Here is a 17,165-nt window from a genome sequence, read left to right on the forward strand (position 1 = left end):
GAGGGGAAGAATGAGGGGGAGTAAGTCAGAGGGGGAGACGAACCATGAGAGACGATGGACTCTGAAAAACAAACTGAGGGTTCTAGAGGGGAGGGGGGTGGGGGATGGGTTAGCCTGGTGATGGGTATTAAAGAGGGCACGTTCTGCGTGGAGCACTGGGTGTTATGCACAAACAATGAATCATGGAACACTACATCAAAAACTAATGATGTAATATATGGTGATTAACATAACAATAAAAAATAAAAAAACCCATCTTGACTGAAGAAAATTCTGAAACATTTTACTTCATATTATATATACTTTTTTTTTTTAAAAGGCAGAAACATTTAGAGTAACGCCATTGACGTGAAAGAACCTTGAGCCACAGGACCTTGAAAATCAGTCTTAAAATGTTTTGCTTTACATCGTCTTTTTCATGGCTGCTTGTGTCATGCTGAAGAGATAAGCTTCGTAGATGATATTTAAGAAGTTGTCATCGTTCTGGAAAACAAAATCAAAAGACCCAAGGGAATGTGATTTAGTTGGCAGAAACCAAAGGAGCTGAACGGGCGTGCTGACCCTGGACACTCATCTCTACCTGTCTGCTCCAATGGCTGGTAGTTCTTCACTGCATATGTGAATTTTTTTTTAAAAGATTTTATTTATTCATTTGAGAGAGAGAAAGAATGAGTGGAGGACAGCAGCAGAGGGAGAAGTAGACTCCCCGCCGAGCCGGGAGTCTGCCGCGGCGCTCCATCCCAGGACCCTGGGATCATGAGCTGAAGGCAGACGCTTAACCATCTGAGCCACCCAGGTGCCCTGCATGTGTGAATGTTAAGTGGGACTGGAGGCAAGTGCCAGAGTCAGCCGCTGGTTTCCAACAGTCAATAGAAGCAGCAAGTGCTCATTACATACAGTCCAGATGGGTGGCCCAACCACATGGCAGAATGGAATGAGGTTCACTCAAGAAAAGCCTGGGTCTGTTGTGTGAAAAGACACAGATCCTAACAGAAGGCTGGATTGGGAGGCAATGATCCAGATCAGGGGTTTTCGAAGTTTGGTTAGGAGATTGCTGGTGCTTCTTAAGGGTCCGCTGAAGTCTCCCACAATGTGTATACTCTGCTTTTGGCATGAGTTAAGATTTATTTGCAATATGCTGCATTTATATCATCAAAACCAGCATAATTCTCCCATTAGTTACAGAAAGTTTTTGGCCTTGGCAAGTGGGCAGCTGTGAGACTGGTAGTCTCTGGGCTCCTCTGCCTGGCTAAGGGCTGAGGGAGAATCACGGGTCTAAACAGTGGTGCTCTTGGTTTTTAATTCTAGAGACTTCTCCCTCCCACTCAAATCCTTTAAAGCTTTAGCAATTCACCCACATTTCACATTCCCCCTTCATTCCCTCTTGGCACCCCACGCGCAGAGCTAGCATTATTCTCATGCAATGAAAGACAGCGATGTTATCCCAGATTTTCCTTATCCCACAAAGTCCCCGTGCGTGAGATTGTGTCCTACCAACGGGCGAAGGCTAAAAGCAGATTGCGTGAGTGACTTCCAAGAGTTCACCAGGAAGATGATGTCTACAACATTGGGAAAAGTAAAGTGTATGCAGAGAGTGGAGGGAACATAAATGTAATTTTCTACCTAGCAATAGACAGGGCCTGCTCTAGACTTTCAGAGTCTTGGTTCCTATACAAAGACCTATGGAACCATGTTTTTTAAATGGAATGAACCAGAGGATTTTTTCTTTATTGTTCATAAAAAAATGAAGCTTAAGATGTCCTAAGTCCTCACAAACTTATCACGAATGGGTTGACAAGGTGGGAAATACTTTTATCCTAATATTTGTTCATGAATGAGTATGGCCCACCCATTTGTGGTTGATCTTTACTCGACTGCTAATCTGCTTTCACACTCAGATGCTCGTTTCCAGCCCCCTCTCCTTCCCTTCTCTCTAAAATACGTGACCTTTAAAAAGTGTTTTTAATAATAGAGACCACTGTCTTTTCAACCAGGATGAGACAACTGCAAAGTGCTAGCCAGCACTCTGAAAGTCTGCTAAAGCTTAAGCAAAGTACTACAAAAATTTTCTTAAAGATTGTATCAAAAAGACACCTAGCTCTGTTCACTGAGGTGCCTGAAGGCTGTCTGGTTGGAAGTGCCCCACTTTTCAAGGCCTCGCATCTATTTTCCAGGTGTGCTTCGCTAGGTGGACGGCCAACCAGCCTCCCGGGGCCCGGCCCTCCCACTCCCATCACCACTGTGGCCCCCAGTCCGGTGCAGGGGAAGGAGCATTCTGCAGCCAGACTGGGGTTGAAGCCTAGCTCTGCTATTTACTAGCTGGGACCTCAGGCGCGTCACTTAGCCTCAGCTTCTCTGTCTCTAAAACAGGAAAAAAAAAATTGGGTTGTTGTATAAGGATAAAATGAATTAATGTAGGTAAAGCATTTAAAACAGCGCCTGGCTCAAAGGTCTCTGCAAGTGTCAGCTGTTATGTTTTGATCACCTTCCAGAGCCGAGTGAGACACACGGCTGACAGAGAAGTCCCGTCAGTCCATCCTGTCCTAATTAGCAGGTTTCAGAATTATTTGTAAAATGTGCCCTTCGCAGTCACGGCCATGACTCCCTCCCTACCTGTTCCCTCCTCCTTCAGCAGTCTGCCAGAGCTGTCCCCGAAACGCCGCCGCTTGCTCAATGTGGCTCTGACCTCTATTGCCCAACGGTGAGCTGTCTGGGGGTACAGTGCATGCTTCTTTCTTTTCGGGCAGGTGACAGCCTGGAGGACTCAGGCAGTCTTCCAGTTACAAAATCCTTCATGTCGTGACACGCCCAAAGCCACAACTAGTCTTCCGAATCTCCTCCAGTTAACCGAGCACAGAAACCATGGTCGAACTGTTTAGGTCGAACTGTTACGGGGTTTCCTTATTCTCGGGGAGTACTAAGCAGGTGTTAGCTAACTGACACTTCCTGTCCTACAGCCCACAGGTCGGCAGAGCTGATAAGGGCAAGAAGGGAGACGACGCGGCCCTCCTACCTGAATGAGGTACAGCAGTGCTTCCTGAAGTTGTAGCTTGGTAAGTGGGCTGCTGGTGGTCACGGGGGGCTCCGGGGTCCGCAGAGGCAGGAGGAGGCTGGCGGAAGTGGCAGCTGGTTCTTGGCTTCCCAGGGGCAAGAGCCCAGCATCCCTCTCCTTTGGTGGGGCACAGGTGGGTTGGGTGAACACCATGGGCGACATGAGCAGAGAAGGAGCCCGGGTGGCAGGGACACGCGGAGGCGAGGTGGCCTGCTCATGGCAAACACACACAGAGGGCAGTGGTAAGTAGCGGCTCCCTGAACACCGAGGGAGAGGGAGAGAGACGCCCGTTGCTTGCAAGCATGGAGAGAAGTGAGGCTCAATAGGAACTGTTGCCAGTTCTCTCGGTGGGCAAATCCTGTGGGAGCCTGATTCCTGTTTGCTTCTCCACTTGCACCTGCTGGGGGTACACACACATTTCCTCCACATGGAGGAAGCTTCCCAGCCTCTCTCCGCCTGCTCACTGACTTCTCACTGGGATGGAGGCAAGCTTATCGGGGTCACCCCTCTTGGGTCCCCCTTCCTGAGAGGATCTGCCTGCTTGTGGACAGCATACACTCCTGGCATCTGCAGCTCAAGTTTTGGGTGCAGGGAGGCTGGTTGTGCTCAGCACTGCCAGTGACTTATCTGTCCTCACAAGTATGTCTACCTCACGTGGCTACACCTAAAACCAAGTTTTCCAATAGCCTTTCCAGTTATGCAAGTGACATTCTGATCTTCGTCTGACTGACTCCTACGGCTAGCTCTCATTTGTTTCTAATGCAGGCGAGAAAAAAGAATGTTACTTATCAGCCTTCTAATGCCCCAAAAGGAGTCACGAGAAGGGGGACATAAGGCCCGTGGTCTAGAAGCTGCTGTGATTTCACTCCCTCAGTATCTTTCTGAGAAGAAGGAAGCTTGGAGGAAGGTAGGTTGCTTGTTTCCTTTAACTGTCCCTATCTGCTGTTTGGAGCCGAGGAGCTAGAACGGATGCCACCCTAGTGGGGGTCCCAGCACCCGCTGTGAGGAAGAGCGCATGGTCCACACCTGTGGGTGCTCAAGAGAAATGAGAATTGTGTCCGCAGAAGCCGATGTCAAACTACTAACCCCGGTTCCCCAGTGTCCCACCTAGTGTCCTAGTTTCCCTAGTGTCCCATCCTGCCAAGAGAAAAAAAGCAGGTATGAAAGAGAGGGGACAACACGCACTGAAATGGGGATGCGGGTGGTTAACAACCGTTCCTCTGTGACTGTAATAAATAATGAACAAGAACACTTGGACTCAGGCTCTCACATACACAAAGACTTATGCTACATGCCCAACATCTTTGTTTTCAAAAAAGTGAAGGCTTGTTAAGGACCTGTTGTAAGCTACTTGCCAAAACATGACAAAAGGACCAATGATGACATCTGTAATAAACAGGGAGAATGTCCTAATTATTAAACCCAATGCCTTTTCAATGAATTTGTACCAATCCAAATGGGGAAAAAAAAAATCAGTCAGATCTCCAGATGTTCCTCACAGGCCATGAAATAGCTGTGGTTTCATCGCTGTTCCAAGTTACTGATACATAGAGAGTCCCCTTCCTTGAGGGACAGAGTGTTTCTAAAAGTCACAGTATTTTTCCCTGACTGGTACTCTGTGTGTGTGTGTGTGGTGGGGGGTGGGGGCGGGGAGTCAGATGGCATACTTACTTACCCCTCTCTCCATCTTCATTAAGTGACAGTGGTGATAGAAATAAAAACAGCCTGTACCTTTGAGGAGTTGATGTGTTTTTCCTGTTGACTTCAAGCACCCCTGGGACCATGGGCCCTGCAGAGGTGGTAAGTATGTGAGCCTCTTCATGAACAATGAGGTATGTAACCTCAAGTAGCACAACGCCTGGCATGTAGTAAGTGCTCAGAAATATGTACTGAATAAATAAACAGTAATGATTTTAAAATAATAAGAAGAGGTCAGATGTCTGGTTATCTCAAATGATTTCAATGCGGACAGAAGTGTTCTTGGTCAAAGATTTGGGGGCTTTCCTCACGTCTCTGTTGTTTCCCGCGTCCACGTGCTTGTCTTAGATCTTATAACACCATGAAGATTTAACTCGACAAATGAAGTACCTCTAAAAGGAGGGAAGCCCCCAGATGGCTAAGCAAAGAAAGGCTTGTCTCTCCAGGCGGAAAGTTATGGGGATAATAAGACGCACAGATGTGGCTTGTGGCGCCCCGTTCTACACAGAAGTGTCCCTAGAGCACCAAAGCTGATTCTAAGTCTCACCGAGTACTCACAAAGTACTAGAGCAATACGACTCCCCCCACCCCCCGCCCCACCCCCGAAGATATCTACCTGAAAAAGAGGAGTCTGCTTTTCTGCGCTGGTTGTCTTGTGCATCCAGGACTCCAGCGCTTTCCCCGTCCCGGAGCTCGGAGTTACTGCAGGGAACTTGGCTGCCAAGGCTGGTCGGTTAGATGCGTGCAGCTGCTGTTCCTGCTGTACAATCTGCAGCTTCCTCAGTAACTCCTGAGGGGAGATCACTCCAGAACTACTAGTCTGACTGCCAGAGAGGGGGAGCGTGGGTCTCGGGTGTGTGGACTGCTCTTCGCCGTGAGCCTGATGTCCTAGTGGCTGAGCTGGAAGGGAGCCACTGAAATACCCCGCTTGTGCCTGAGCCAGCCCCTTTACTGGGGCGCCAGGGGTGGCAGTGGGGAGAGCGGTGCTGAGGGTTGGGGCCGCTGAGCTGGCAGGTGCTGGTGTGTTAGGGTCATACTTATTTGCTGGCCTCGGGGCACTCTGAAGCTTCTCCAGCAGGCTCTGAGTTCTGGAAGCACTCTGTACATGCTGAGAAGTCCCAAAGCTCTGGGGAGACCCTGGCTGCACAGGTCCCAGCAAAACTTCCCCAGCAGAATGGGTACTGCTGTTTCTGCAGGGCCGGTTTTCAGGCAGCTCTGACAAGGGGTGGAGGTCTGCACTCCGGACCATGAGTTTCTGAATGGCTGGACAGAGCTGCTTCTCGATGGGGGGTGAGTGTCTTCTGGGTTCCTCATAGGAGAGGGAGCGTACGACCCCCTGCCTAATTGGAAGTGGCTCCTGGTGCTGTTGCTGGTGGATGGTCTGTGGGGACCCCACAGCTTCCTGACATGTAGATTTGTCCTGCTTCCCAAAGAGAGCTGTCAAGGACAGGTGTTGGGGTTCGGGGTCTAAGGTCTGGAAAAAAATAAAAATGTCTGAAAATGGGTATGCATACAATTTGGTTATATGGAGGGCTATGAAACATTCCTAACCTAACTGATGATTTCTTTATTTACATAGGATCAATTATAGAGGATGAAAAACCTATAATTCTAATCAATTTTACAAATTTAAGACCATTTCCAGGTAAAAAATTTTCACAGCATTCTTCACTCCCACCCCCAAGACAGCAGTTACATTTTAGCATCTGCAGATTGATGAAATAGCCCTTGATGGGCCTGGGGTTCACAGAGTGGGGACCACTGTGGTGCAAAGTTCTAGATACTGAAAGGGAATGATCTCTTCAACAGGAAGTCCGCCTGCCCCTGCAGAGTGTAAGAAGATGTTGAGAACACACAGGAACATGAGGGTTGTAGATTTTCGTAGAATTAGAGAAATTTAGGATAAGTCATTTAAACTAACTTGATCCTTTCAACTATATACCAGCAGCTTTTAAAAAATCATCATATGCATACATACAACCTTCCCTGGCCTGGTCAGTCACAAAGCTACCTCCTTCCTGCCTTATAGCCTCTCCTGCTCCTTCTGGGGCTTTCCATGTTGTTGGGCTAAGAAAACATGAGCTTCCTTCTAACACCAACATATTCCAGTTTCTTTATTAAAATAAAAAATTTCCATGGAAGGCAAAGAATAAAAGCAAGCTAAAAGATAATTAGAAAAGACTTATTTTTTTCAAAAATTCAATACAAGACTTTCATTAGCTAGTCTTTATGTCTTTTGGCTCTATGTTCATTTCCAAAATTGATTTAAATGAATTCCTTTAAAAAAACCCAAACCCTTAATGAGGAATAACCATAGGAAGTGGAAATAGCTATACTACATTGACAGTCAATAATGGGCCTTGCAGATGAACAATTTTGTTAATGCTGCACTATTCTGGAAAATACATATACTCATACCAAAAAATGCTATCATTTTCATATATTTAGATGCAAATACAATGATAACCCAGCAGGTCTACGGGGGAATTTTATACCACTCCTTAGAACAGGAATCCTGTTCTATACACACCGTGCATAGCACTGTACCTGGGACGGAGGAAGTGCTCAGAAACGTTTAATTGAGTGTGGCCTTGGCTGTCCTTCTCCTAGGCCTTGGGAAACCAGCCACCTACCGCAGAAGAATGCAGTCCTGCAGGTAATATTCCTGTCAGCTCTGACAATGTTATGAGTTTGCTGTTTTTAAAAAATACATTATCCTCTAAGAAGTTCAAGTCCACAAGAGACGAACACAGAATACGGTAAATGCCAAAATTAAAAATTTCAACCCCCTTCTAGGAAGAATACATTATTAAAATGAAAACAGTCTTGAAGTTGAAATCTTTCTTTCTTGGATTTACCCTGAAGCATCCTTGAACAGCACCAGGCTCTCCCTTGACTGTACTCTGGGTAAGAGTTCTTTAACAATCCTATAGAGACATTGCAAATGGAAAGCAGAAGACTTCATACCTGGCTGGGCCGAGGTATGCGCTGTTGCTGGTTTTCATTGGGCTTCACTGGAATTGGTTTGATGAGATTGGGGTTGTCATAGATGGCAGATGAACTCGTTATCTGTTTTGGCTCAGAACAGGTTTTACACTGAAATGGAAAAAAGAATCTCATTTTTAGTGTAAAAGAAGCGTTAATCTTTTTAAAAGAATGTAACTTCTCGCTCTTTATTTTATCTAATTGGTAGCTATTTTTTGATAGACTTTCATGAAAAAAGGAAAATTACTTAATCTCCTCTGATATGAGCCATATTTGAGTATAAATCAAATTCCAATTTAATTTTTCTTAGTTGCACAATTTTGGTGCCCTAAAATATTACCAAAAGCATCAGCCTGTAAGACCCAGAGGCTCTGAGATACTTGGATATTTGAAAGACTACAGATATGCTTAAGAAGCAATTGTTTTAAAAATATGGAGTGTAATGCTTTTCAGTGATAAACAGTGATAGAAACAATTCTTTAAATGCCATGTCTGGATTACAGTATGGTTCTATTCACCCATTAGCAGTTGACTTAAAATTAGAGAGCTGCATCACCAAAGCAACTGACCCTTTTCGGTCCACAAACCAAAAAGTAAAGCTGACTCAAACCATTGACTTAAAAATTACTAACATCATCTTTATTTAATAAATGACTGTTAACATAAACAGGATAATTCAAATCTGAGTGTTCTGAGCCACTCACTACAAATTAGAACCTCACAGAGAAAGAGATGAGAGACAAGACTCATCATTTCAAATACTGAATCATTATCATACATTAATCTAACCAACCATACAATTGCTAACAGTAGGATTCATAACACAAAGAACACAGCGATGATGGCAGTATCTATCTTGTTAAAACACCAAATAAAACTGAATATAAAACGACTACTTCTATTCTATACTCTCTATAGCATTGCTAGTTTCAACTGTCAAGGCCTCAGGTAGGAAAATATTTCACACTGTCCCTGACATGGAATGAGCTATAAGCACAATCTCGTCCCCCAGGAACCCAAGGCTTCCAATGTGTTTTACAGTTATGGGGTTGTATTTTCTAATTCGAGGATGTAGGAGTATGGGGTCAATCACCACCATGTTCAGTTGGGTTTGTAAAGTTAATTGTACAAAAGACTAATCATTTCGACCGAGAATTCTATCAGTAATTTGGATATCTGGCACTAGATTAAGTGGGATGTGAAATCCCTTTATGAGTCATAAAATGCTATTTCTAATGCTTAGGTGAATGCTGGTGGTTAATGGTATGGAGGCATGGACCAACTGGCCTGGCTTTCCAAGGCCATAACCAACACAAGACGAGAAGACAGTCTAAGATAGTCACTTACAAAATTTTAGCATGAATTTCTGCTTGCTATGTAAAAGAAAGTGGATGCTCAGATTACATTCACTGAATGACCCTGTCTGTACTTTTTCTTTTTAAAGATTTTATTTATTCATTGAAAGAGAGAGAGTGCAAGTGTCAGAGGGGGAGAAGCAAAGGGAGAGGGACAAGTGGGGGAGAGGAGCAGAGGAAGAGGGACAAGCAGACTCCATGCTGAGTGTGGAGCCTGATGCGGGGCTGGATCTCATGACTCTGAGATCCCAACCCTGAGATCACGACCTGAGCGGAAATCAGGAGTTGGATGCCCACCCGAAGGAGCCACCCAGGCACACCCCTACTTTTTCACTCTCTATGTTCAGAGACCTTAAATTTCAAACAAAGAAAAACAGATTCCCCCCCAGATTCGCTATACACATATGCACCTGGGCTGAGAGGCTGCTCTGTCTCTTGCTATGCATAAGCCCTAGATAGGCTTTCTAAGTGAAATTGCTAGAAGCTGTTTTCTGTGTCACTATCTATCACTGAAACCTTGCTTTCATGTAAAAATTGCTCTCCATCAAATTGCTCAGAATTAAATATCATCTACCTCAATAGTTTGTAGCTCATTTTCCAGCTGTTTAATTTTCTTTAAAAAAATTTTTTTAAAAGATTTTATTTATTTTTTGACAGAGTGAGAGAGGGAACACAAGCAGGGGGGTGGGAGAGGGAGAAGCAGGCTTCCCGCGGAGCAGGGAGCCCGATGCGGGGCTCGATCCCAGGACCCTGGGATCATGACCTGAGCCAAAGGCAGACGTGTAACGACTGAGCCACCCAGGTGTCCGCAGCTGTTTAAGTTTCTATGCTTCTCCTGACCCAAATAACTTTAAGATACTTGGAAAAAAATACAGAGTTGGAAAAAGTGTATAATGGATTCTCCATAGAGATCCCGAGGCACTTCTTTAAAGCCTTAAAAATTATGTCACATGATCTCATTTTCTCACACACAAACACACAAACATATGTACACATGCCAAGAGAAAAGTCTGGAAGAAAATACACTGAAAGTATTAAAAGTAGACATCTTTGGGTTACAGGATTATGGACATTTTTTATTTCCCTTTTCTACTTTTTTGAATTTTCTCACTAAGCATCAAAAGACACTTAGTAATATCTTTAATTTTATAAATAAATCACAGTATATTAAAAGAGAACTATTAATTCTTGCCTTAAGCCACAAAACACAAAATAGTCCACCTCTGCATATTCAGAACTCAACTATGCAGCCAAAGACCCTTTCTGGCCCTGGTTCTTTCTCCTACTGAGAGTTGGTGGTCTTATTGTTCATTTGCATCTCAACCATGAGTCCAATAGGGAGGAGGTAAAAAGAGGTGAAGTTCAAATTAACATCATGCTACTTTATAGCAGATTCACAGAAAGTTGTTTCTTAGGGGAAAAAACATAAAATATTGGCCCAAATAAGGTTTTCAGATTGTTTTATTAACTTCATGTAAACAGTTGCATCTGATGTCACTAGGCTTCACTTTACCAACATCATATGTCACCATATGTCACCCCTAGCTGAAAAGTTTTCCTCCTCTTACTTTTTGGGATTTTCATAAACTGAAGCATTTTAAAGTTGGGAAAATCTCAGAAGTCACTGAGTTTAGTCCCTACCAAGAGAAGGGAGATTTTTTTCCCAATGCCCCAGTATGTCCTCATGTAGTCTCTTCCTGAATACTCCCAGTGATGGGGCAGCCACTTCCTCTCAAAAATTCCCAGGGAAATCTTGTCTTCTTCTCTTTTGCTTCTGTCTGTGTTCCCCCTTTCCCGTACCTCAGAGCCATTTTCCTCATGATCTCCACATCTTCTGAAATGTCTGTGTGTGGGAGAAGAGGTAACACAAACACAGGCAAATATAAAGCAGGTTTGCACAATGCAGTGGAAGTTCACAGGGAAGCATATACATCTGGTTCTGTAGATCAGAAATTATAGGATGGACAAAGAACATTTGAAATGGGCCCTGAATGACTGATCATACGTCGACAGGTAAAGAAGGAGAGGGGACAGCAAGGGAAGTCCATGAAGGCCCTTTGAGGAAGCAACACTGTTACTCCGTTTGGTAGGAGTTTCAAATATTTGTAAAGGGAAGTGTGGGGAGAAGGTAGACACGTTAAGAGAATAAACTGGGGCTACGTTATATAATCCTTGAAGAGTCTGAAAGTTCATATGCTAGGCAATGAGAAACCAAGAAGAATTTAGACCAGAGAAGTAATAGGATCACACAAGTGCTCCTAGAAGGTTACATCCTCTGGCTGTTAATAACAGAAGGGATAATTTCTTCTGTTGTTTATCACACAGTTGGAGCAATTAACATTATGCATTTAACATGTATTTGATTATATAGAAAAGCAAGTCTATATACCAATGAAACATCTGTACTTCATGTCAACATTGTAACAACCAATCTGGGGGGCGGTGTAATGATGAACAGAACATTGTTTTGACCTCAACAAGTTTATAGTGGGAGAAGTTGACCTAACTGTAATAAATGAGGAAGAGCAAAATAAATTCCAAATAGTAACAGACTGGTGAGTTCAGTGGGAAGAATAATTAATCTGAATGAAGAGATCTGGGAAAACTCCATGTAAAAAGTGGAATTTTAACTGGGCTTGAAGAATATGTAGATTCTGAAGGGCAAATAAAGTGAGGGGGAAACACTGCAAGTTGTGGGTACAGTATAAAGTGATGGCTTAATTAAGTCTCCGAAACCACATATGAGTGTTTCTAAGTGTGTGCGTGTGTGTGGGTGTGCACATGTGTGTGTGCGTGTGTGTATTCCGTGTTCTTTTATGAGACAGGTGCAGCTAGAGGGGAGACACTGGAGGGGCTCAGGAAACAAATATACTCATAGGTCCTATAGTAACAGGAGGCCAGATGGGGAAGCCTCAGGATGGGCAGGAGACAGAAAGCAGGAGCTAGGGGAAAGCCAAGGCTAGAACCTCTATTGGGGTTTCTGCACTTTAGGATTGGCTAGTTTGGATAATTTCCAGTAGGCTTTAAACTACATGGTGGTCCCTAGTCCCCGACCTGAGATGATTAAGGCAGAGGAGTATTGCCTCCTGGGGTGCTGGGGGCCAGATGGAGAAGGCATGGCTCTGGATGGCTAGTTTGCATGGCAAGGGCAGCCTCTGGCTGGGACCTTGGCTAGCTCTAAGAATTAACTAGCCCAGGGGAACCTGTATGACTCTGTTGGTTAAGCACTCAGTTCTTGATCTCAGCTTGGGTCTTGATCTCAGGGTCATGAGTTCAGGCCCTGTGTTGGGCTCCATGCTGGGCAGAGCCTATTTATTAAAAAAAAAAAAATTGGCTAGCCCAGGGAGGAAGATTCTGGCCCCAACCAGAAGACTTTTAAGATGTCAAAACATCATAAAATAAAAATAATACAATATGTTTGTATGCTGAGAGGAGGGGGGGAGAAGAAAGAAAATAATTTTTGTTCAGTATTTGCATTTATTATTTATTGGTCATTGTTATGCTGTCCTCACAGAACCTAAGTTCCTGGGGAGCAAAAATGTCACCATTTAAGATTGACCTTTAGGGCGCCTAATTAGGTAAAGTATAATTAATTGATAGTTGCCGAGTCATTAGGATATCTTTTAACAGCTGCTGAAGAATTAAGCAAAATGGAAAACTAATATAGAAATCATTACTGACAGCATCTGGGATTAAAGCGTCTCTGTCCAGGCCCTCTGACTGAAGGACAATGAAACTGTGATTAATTCATATTCATATGCATTGAGTCAATCAACAACCATTTATTTAGCACACATATGCGGGGAACATTGGAGACTAGGCTTATGAAGATGAATACAGGGTGTTCTCTGTGCTCAAGGAGCTCACAGTCTATCAATCAAGGGTAAGCCAACTATCAAGTCAAAGGCATGTTGGAGAAACTTGGCCAGTTGTCCTTTAGCATGTCCCACTTCATTCAGGACTTTTCTGATTGCTTCCTTGTGGTGCCATTTAATTTGTTTTCTGCCTGCCCTTCTCCCATCTTCTCTTTCATTTTCTGTAAACTAGTAAGTTTAAGAAAGCTCACAATGGGGATGGAACTAGAGGGTATTATGCTAAGTGAAATAAGTCAGTTAGAGAAAGACAAATACCATATGATCTCAGACATATGTGGAATTTAAGAAACAAAACAGATGAACATAGGGAAAGGGAAGGAAAAACAAAATAAGATGAAAACAGAGAGGGAGGCAAACCATAAGACTCTTAACTCTAGGAAACAAACTGAGGGTTGCTGGAAGGTTGGTGGGTGGGGGGGATGGGGTAATTGGGTGATGGGTATTAAGGAGGGCACTTGATGTAATGAGCACTTAACTAAATTGAATTTAGATAAAAAAATTTAAAAAAGATTCAGGATCAACAATATAGATTTCAAGGTGGGACTACATAGTTCACATTATATCACATTAGGAGACACATGATGTCTGATTATCCAACTTTTAATGGTGCTGGTCAGTAAGCTCATGTGGTGGTAGACTGACTTCCATGGTCAAGTTTCCATCAACCTTTCTCATAATATTTACATTACTAATGATCATTGCTTGAATATTATTTGACTAGTGTGGCTTTAAGTTCTATCATTTCATCTATATTTAATAGCTGGAATTCTTCCGTAGAGAAGAACTTTCCCCCATCAACCAGGATTATGTGGTTATTCTGAAAAATTGTCTCTACTGGTCAGGCAGGATAAATGCTTAATTCCTTCCCATTAACTACTAATTTTCAGAGGAAGGAGTTGGTGTCTTAGCACCTCCAAGAATAGCCAATAATTACTTTTTTGTTCTGTTTTATATTTTTGGTCTGCTTGCTCACTCATCACCATGAACTCACATATTACATATGCTTAGTGTGTTTCAATCCATTGTAGTCTTTCTTGTTGATGTCAGAATTTGATGTTTTAGTCAGTGGTCCCTTAAAATTGACTACTGTGCCCCGTTCAAATGACCCTGTTTGTTTGATTTTCCTATCCTGGACATGGAATTGGGAATTTCTTTAAAGAGCCCTGATACTGGGCAAAGAAGAAGTCAAACTCTCACTCTTTGCAGGTGATATGATACTTTATGTGGAAAACCCAAAAGACTCCACCCCAACACTGCTAGAACTCATACAGGAATTCAGTAAAGTGTCAGGATATAAAGTCAATGCACAGAAATCAGTGGCATTCCTATACACCAACAACAAGACAGAAGAAAGAGAGATTAAGGAGTTGATCCCATTTACAATTGCACCCCAAACCATAAGATACCTAGGAATAAATCTAACCAAAGAGGCAAAGAATCTGTACTCAGAAAACTAGAAAATACTCATGAAAGAAATTGAGGAAGACACAAAGAAATGGAAACGCGTTCCATGCTCACGGATTGGAAGAACAAATACTGTGAAGATGTCAATGCTACCCAGAGCAATCTACACATTTAATGCAATCCCTATCCAAATACCATCCACTTTTTTCAAAGAAATGGAACAAATAATCCTAAAATTTGTATGGAACCAGAAAAGACCCCGAATAGCCAGAGGAATGTTGAAAAAGAAAAGCAAAGCTGGTGGCATCACAATTCCGGACTTCAAGCTCTATTACAAAGCTGTCAGCATCAAGACAGTGGTACTGGCACAAAAACAGACACATAGATCAATGGAACAGAATAGAGAGCCCAGAAATGGACCCTCAACTCTATGGTCAACTCATCTTCGACAAAGCAGGAAAGAATGTCCAGTGGAAAAAAGACAGTCTCTTCAACAAATTGTGTTGGGAAAACTGGACAGCGACATGCAGAGAATGAAACTAAACCATTTCCTTGCACCACACACAAAAATAGACTCAAAATGGTTGAAAAACCTAAATATGAGACAGGAGTCCGTCAAAATCCTAGAGGAGAACAGAGGCAGCAACCTCTTCGACCTCAGCCGCAGCAACTTCTTCCTAGAAACATCGCCAAAGGCATGGAAAGCAAGGGCAAAAATGAACTATTGGGACTTCATCAAGATAAAAAGCTTTTGCACAGCAAAAGAAACAGTCAACAAAACCAAAAGACAGCCAACAGAATGGGAGAAGATATTTGCAAATGACATATCAGATAAAGGGCTAGTACCCAAAATCTATAAAGAACTTATCAAACTCAACACCCAAAGAACAAATGATCCAATCAAGAAATGGGCAGAAGACATGAACAGACATTTTTCCAAAGAAGACATACGAATGGCCAACAGACACACAAAAAAGTGCTCAACATCGCTCGGCATCAGGGAAATCCAAATCAAAACCTCAATGAGATACCACCTCACACCCGTCAGAATGGCTAAAATTAACAAGTCAGGAAACAACAGATGTTGGTGGGGATGCGGAGAAAGGGGAACCCTCTTACACTGTTGGTGGGAATGCAAGCTGGTGCAGCCACTCTGGAAAACAGTATGGAGGTTCCTCAAAAAGTTGAAAATAGAACTACCCTACGACCCAGCAATTGCACTACTGGGTATTTACCCCAAAGGTACAAATGTAGGGATCCGAAGGGGTACGTGCACCCTGATGTTTATAGCAGCAATGTCCACAGTAGCCAAACTATGGAAAGAGCCAAGATGTCCATCAACAGATGAATGGATAAAGAAGATGTGGTATATATGCACAATGGAATATTATGTAGCCATCAAAAGGAATGAAATCTTGCGATTTGCAACAATGTGGCTGGAACTGGAGGGTATTATGCTGAGCAAAATAAGTCAATCAGAGAAAGACATGTATCATATGATCTCACTGATAGGAGGAATTCTTAATCGCTGGAAACAAACTGAGGGTTGCTGGAGTGGTGGGGGGTGGGAGGGATGAGGTGGCTGGGTGACAGACACTGGGAGAATGCTGTGAATTGTGTAAGACTGTTGAATCACAGATCTGTACCTCTGAAACAAATAATACATTATATGTTAAAAAAAAAAAAAGAAGATAGCAGGAAGGGAAAAGTGAAGGGGGGGAATCAGAGGGGGAGACGAACCATGAGAGACTATGGACTCTGAGAAACAAACTGAGGGTTCTAGAGGGGAGGGGGGTGGGGGGATGGGTTAGCCTGGTGATGGGTATTAAAAAGGGCATGTACTGAATGGAGCACTGGGTATCATACGCAAACAATGAATCATGGAACACTACATCAAAAACTAATGATGTAATTTTGGTGATTAACATAACATAAAAAAAAAAGAGCGCTGATACCTTTTGCGGGGCGGATAATAATAATCTGGGAGCCAGAAGTGCCTGTTGCTGCTGAATTGTCACTTATTTCTAGGTCTCTTCAGGGAAAAAGTCAGTAACTACATATTTAAGAAACAAAATTTGAACTAACTCTTACATTTCCACTTAAAATTTAACATTAAATAGCTTTAACTTAATATTTTTCTCTTATACTGAAGGTTTTGTTCTGACCGCATAAACATACTCATTTATTATATCCACGACAGCTGAAAACTTAAAATGCCAACATTACCATTAACAATGAAACCACGGAATGACGTTTACAATTTCTTTGCAGTTCTTTTTCTCTAAGGGTGCTCAGTCCAAACATGGGGTTCTGAAGTCACTCCCCAATTTCTTTTCTAAGTAATTATGTTATAATATGATATTCAGTTATCTACACTTATTTCAGCTAGTTTACAAATTCTAGGTTTTAATTGTCTTTTTTTCCTTAATTTTCTTTTTTCCCGTATTTCTAGAGAGTGTTAATCTTTTACTTCTCAATTCTTATAATAGCAGTTTATAAAATTGGGAAATTAACCCTCCTCCTATTACTGAGGTATAACTATTTCTCAGTTTTATATATCTTTTTGCTTTGCTTGTGTTTTTTTTGAACCAGGCAAAACGTTTATTTTTTGATTATTATGTAGTTGAATTAGTTGCTTTTGGGTTTTAAGGCAGAGTTTAGAAGATCTCCCCTTTCCAGAGTACAAAGAAATCCATATAAATTTTCTTCTTGTATTTGACTGGTTTTATTTTTAATATTTAAATTTCTAATACATTTGGAATTTATCCTGGTATAAGGTACAAATCCAATTTTCTA

General features: G+C 42.6%; 1 protein-coding gene across 2 annotated transcripts in view; it reads right to left on the reverse strand.

Moving 5' to 3' along the window:
- Positions 1–246: 246 nt before the first annotated feature.
- DCP1B (decapping mRNA 1B) overlaps positions 247–17,165 on the reverse strand; it is a 55,851-nt gene continuing 38,932 nt past the window's right edge. The window contains exons 7-10 of one of the 2 annotated variants that reach the window (XM_027592952.2): positions 7,718–7,846; positions 5,367–6,224; positions 3,014–3,262; positions 247–483 (exon numbers count right to left, since the gene is read on the reverse strand). In XM_027592952.2, the coding sequence (XP_027448753.2) occupies positions 403–483; positions 3,014–3,262; positions 5,367–6,224; positions 7,718–7,846 (1,317 nt within the window). In that variant the 3' untranslated portion in view covers positions 247–402. The remainder of the gene's footprint in view (positions 484–3,013; positions 3,263–5,366; positions 6,225–7,717; positions 7,847–17,165) is intronic. The other variant, XM_027592951.2, reaches the window with a different exon arrangement.

Source organism: Zalophus californianus, chromosome 9, assembly GCF_009762305.2.
Source record: "Zalophus californianus isolate mZalCal1 chromosome 9, mZalCal1.pri.v2, whole genome shotgun sequence".
In the NCBI taxonomy this organism is placed as follows: Eukaryota; Metazoa; Chordata; class Mammalia; order Carnivora; family Otariidae; genus Zalophus; species Zalophus californianus.